General features: G+C 43.7%; 3 protein-coding genes across 6 annotated transcripts in view; all 3 read right to left on the bottom strand.

Annotated features, from left to right (window-relative positions):
* The window catches only part of LOC118741352 (protein phosphatase 1 regulatory subunit 14B-like), a 251,722-nt gene that overhangs the window by 143,844 nt on the left and 104,017 nt on the right, over positions 1–3,861 (bottom strand). The window lies entirely within an intron of this gene.
* LOC118741350 (ribosome biogenesis protein WDR12 homolog) overlaps positions 1–3,861 on the bottom strand; it is a 7,812-nt gene that overhangs the window by 2,130 nt on the left and 1,821 nt on the right. The window lies entirely within an intron of this gene.
* LOC118741349 lies at positions 1,904–3,853 on the bottom strand. The gene is made up of 2 exons (XM_036473290.1): positions 2,378–3,853; positions 1,904–2,327 (listed from the first exon to the last, which is right to left on the bottom strand). The coding sequence occupies exons 1-2, from the start codon at positions 3,786–3,788 to the stop codon at positions 2,299–2,301; spliced, it is 1,440 nt and encodes a 479-aa protein (XP_036329183.1). The 5' UTR covers positions 3,789–3,853; the 3' UTR covers positions 1,904–2,298.

Here is a 3,861-nt window from a genome sequence, read left to right as displayed (position 1 = left end):
CGCGTTGAATCTCGTCTTTTGCGTCTTTCCGCAATCGTTGCCTTTCAGCATCGAAATTCTCGTACATCTCCTGTTCAAGCATTTCTATAATACGGCTATCACACCCGGTTTTCATCCGTACCCCGAACATTAGCTCAAATGGAGACCTTTTCGTCGACGAATGAACATAAGCGTTAATCGCTGCCTGCACTTTCGGTACGACTTTGAACCATTTCGACGACTCCTCGGAAGACAGTTTTGCTATGATTGCCAGCACTGAGCGATTGACGCGTTCTATTTGGCCGTTCCCTCGAGGCACTCCAGTTGTGCTCCACACATGTTCGACACCATTGGTTTTTATATACTCTTCAAACATATTCGATGTGAATGCAGCACCGCGATCACTGATTATTCGATCTGGATGCCCAAAAATGGCAGACCAATCTTGTAACTTCTTGAGCACTTCGTCACTGCTAGTCGTTTTCGTCGGATATAACCAGACATATTTCGTAAACGCATCCACCATAGCGAAAATGTATTTATATTGTTTTATGGTGGCATCCATGGGGCCGAGGTGGTCCACGTGCAGTGTACTCAATGGTTTATCCCCTTTGTATAAGCAATGCAGATAACCTTCCTTTCTGCCAACTTTCTTATTATGTATGATGCATTTAACGCAATTGCTAACGACCTGTGCAACCTTCTTCTCCAAGTGTGGTATCCAAAAGCTTTGCTGAACTGCATGCATGGTTTTCTGACCCGTAAAGTGACCCACATTGTGTGCGTCAACAATTATTTCTTTTTCCATCGCTTTAGGGACCACTAGGAGATCATTTCCATTCACGGTTTTATATACAATGCCTCCTTTCAACTTATATCCCTCGTACGGCCGACTGGCAAGAATCTCTGCTACAGCTTTGATCATCGCATCATCTGCTTGCGCTTTTTTCATGCGCGCCGAAATTTCTGACAACGCCAGCATAATTTGCTGAGGGTAACGGCTAAGGCAGTCAACATGTTTAAGTCGCACACCCGCACGATGTTCGATTTCAAATTCAAAATCTTGCAAATAAATAACCCATTGTACCACCTCGCGTGGGACATCCCTTTTGCTCATCGTCTGCTTAAAAGCAGCACAGTCTGTTACTAGCTTGAATGCAATTCCTAGCAGATAGTGACGGAATTTTTTCACTGCCAAGAAAACAGCTTTAGCTTCTAGGATATAGCTGTGCTGACGTGCCTCTGCTTCAGTTGACTTTTTGCTCCAGAAGAAAACGGGATGGAGCTGCCCCTCTTGCCATTGGAGTAGCGCTGCACCAAATCCGTCTTTTGACGCATCTGTGTGCAATTCAGTATTAGCGTATCTGTCGTATATTTTCAGCACAGGTTCTCGAACTAAGACATCTTTCAACCGCTGAAATGCATTCAGCTCCGCTGCACCCATTTGAAAATCTGTATCTTTGCGCAGCAGCTTTGTCAGTGGTCGGGAAATATGGGCGTATTCCTTCACAAACTTGCGAAAAAACCCCGTCAGTCCCAAGAAAGACTGCACGGCTTTAACATTTCGAGGAACTGGAAATTTGCTGACGGCACTTGTTTTCTCCTTGCCAGGCCATATTTTACCATTTTCAATCGTGTGGCCCAAGAAGTGAATCTTCGTCTGCAGAAAGTGGCATTTCTTCCATTTTATTTTCAGGCCGTTAGCTGCCGCTGTGTCGAAAACTTTTCGCATCTTCGCAAGACATTCGTCCGCCGTCACTCCATGAATGATAATATCATCCATGTACAAATCCAGGATATCCTCGTTCATGAGACCTTGAAACACATGGTTTATGAAACGTATGAAAACGGCGGGTGAGTTGCAGAACCCGAACGGAGCGCGATTGAACTCAAAAAGTCCATCCTTCGTAATAAAAGCGGTAAATTTGCGGCTACTTTCCTCAATTGGGACGTGGAAAAAGCCGTTTTCCAAATCCATTACAGTGAAATACTTCGCTTTCTGTAGCTTTTCGAGCACGTCATCCATTACCGGAACCGGGAAACAGTCTTTCAGTACCATCGTATTTAGTTTGCGAAAATCAATGCAGATCCTATAGGTGGCATCTTTTTTTCTTCACCACAACGATACGGTTGGCGAAATTTGAGGTGGACTGCCGTACAATGTCTGCGTCCAGCCACTCGTCGATCTGCTGCTTTACTGCTTCGGCTTCGGTCACAGGAAGGCGACTTGGCGAATGTCGAAATGGTACAATGTTTCCATCGGGTATTATCTTTAATTTTACTGGGCACTCGGCAGTAACTTCGGCCGGTTGGTAGCTCTCAATCATTAGGCGCACATCTTGCTTGTACTGTAGGGGTACATCAAAATCATTATATGTTTCTACTACATTATATATACTTAGCTGATTTGTGTTGTCGAAAGTTTCTTCCCCCAGCAGAGGCAAAAACTTATATCCGCCCAACGTCGATATGAAATTAAATTTGCTAATAAAGTCGTAACCCAATAATGCGTCGTACTCAATATCTCTGTCGGCCACCACAACAAATTTTTGTAACGTCTGCATACCATCAACTTCAACGTCTGCTACAAAACAGCCAACAGGTCGAATAAGTTTATTACCCAACCCTCGTAGGTTGGAGGCGCTGCCCTGTATGCCGCTTATGTTCATTTTGCTGCAATTATGTCGTCTTAGGATCGAGACGTCTGCGCCCGTGTCAACCAAGCAGTTTACCTCCACGTTGTTAATTTTAATCTTCTTCAGGCGTTTTGAGTTTTGCACTATTCTGACATTAGCCGCTGAATTCGGACAACTTCTTGACATATGGCCACTCTGATTGCAGCGAAAACATTTTGTACCCACTTTGCAATCTTTGCGTAAATGGTCTACCGATCCACAATTATAGCAGTGCTGCCTTCTTTCGTTATTTGCCTGCATTTGCCAACTTTTCTTAAATGCTTGTTTCTGCTTCTCAGCTTTTTCACCGGTTCCGCTTTCAGCAACACGTTCGTAAACATCATAACTTTCTTGCAGTTCTTTGTAGGTTTTGCAGCCATACAGCTTGTACTTAAAATCAGTTTTTAAGTTTAGTCCGTCAACAATGTAACGAACTACTGATGCAGTATCAACTACGCCAAGAGATGCGATTTTCTTCATCTGCAGAATATACTCACGGAAACTCTCGTCTTCATGTTTCTTCCGTCCACGCAGCTGTTCGTGTATATCTGCGCTGCATATAAATTCACGTTCGAATTCTTCCTCCAACAGCTTACGAAGTTCGGCGTATTCATACACAAATGTTCCTTCCAAAAAAAGTTTAGCGGTGCGGGTCATTTTCGCGCGTGCTTGGACATACTTTTGTTTTGTGTCCAGACCATATGCCGCCGCATTGATCTCGAAATTGTTGAACCATTGCTTTACCGGCATGTTATGACCATCAAACTCCGGAATAATCTTCGCAAAATCTTCCGCCACTATTCTCGTGTTGTTTTGTCTTACTTCGTCAGCTTGTATTTTTAGGGTTAACAATTGAACTAACTGCTGAAGCATTTGGTTATTTTCCGCTATTTTTTCTGCACTTTTTCTGTTCTGCTTTTCTGCTGTACTCTCAATTTTCTCCTTACTCTGCCTTCCTATTTGACTTCCAGTGGCCTCCGCTAGACCTTTCGGTTGCTCATTGTCCGTTTCGGGCATTTTTGCGCTTCTCTGCGATGATCTAGTGTTATACTTTGACCTTGATTGCCCTTCTGTCGTAGGCGGATTCGATATATCGGTAACTGGCTTCCGTTCTGCGTGTTCAATCGAACTCATTAACTTCTGCTCATAAATATAGCGAGGTTTGCAAACGTTGGGTTTTTTTATATATCAGATGTGTACGGTTGAG

Source organism: Rhagoletis pomonella, unplaced genomic scaffold, assembly GCF_013731165.1.
Source record: "Rhagoletis pomonella isolate Grant_MI unplaced genomic scaffold, Rhpom_1.0 Rhpom_scaffold_00006, whole genome shotgun sequence".
Lineage (NCBI taxonomy): Eukaryota > Metazoa > Arthropoda > Insecta > Diptera > Tephritidae > Rhagoletis > Rhagoletis pomonella.
Note: the sequence above shows the minus strand (reverse complement) of the source record. Positions and strands in the feature narration are given on the sequence as shown.

What these genes read in the sequence shown, in the direction of transcription:
- LOC118741349 (XM_036473290.1), bottom strand. Translation starts at nt 3,788, where the DNA reads ATGAGTTCGATTGAACACGCAGAACGGAAGCCAGTTACCGATATATCG. An exon ending in CGACAACACAAATCAGCTAA is followed by an intron (nt 2,328 to 2,377) that starts GTATATATAATG and finishes GTACCCCTACAG; the next exon opens with TACAAGCAAGATGTGCGCCT.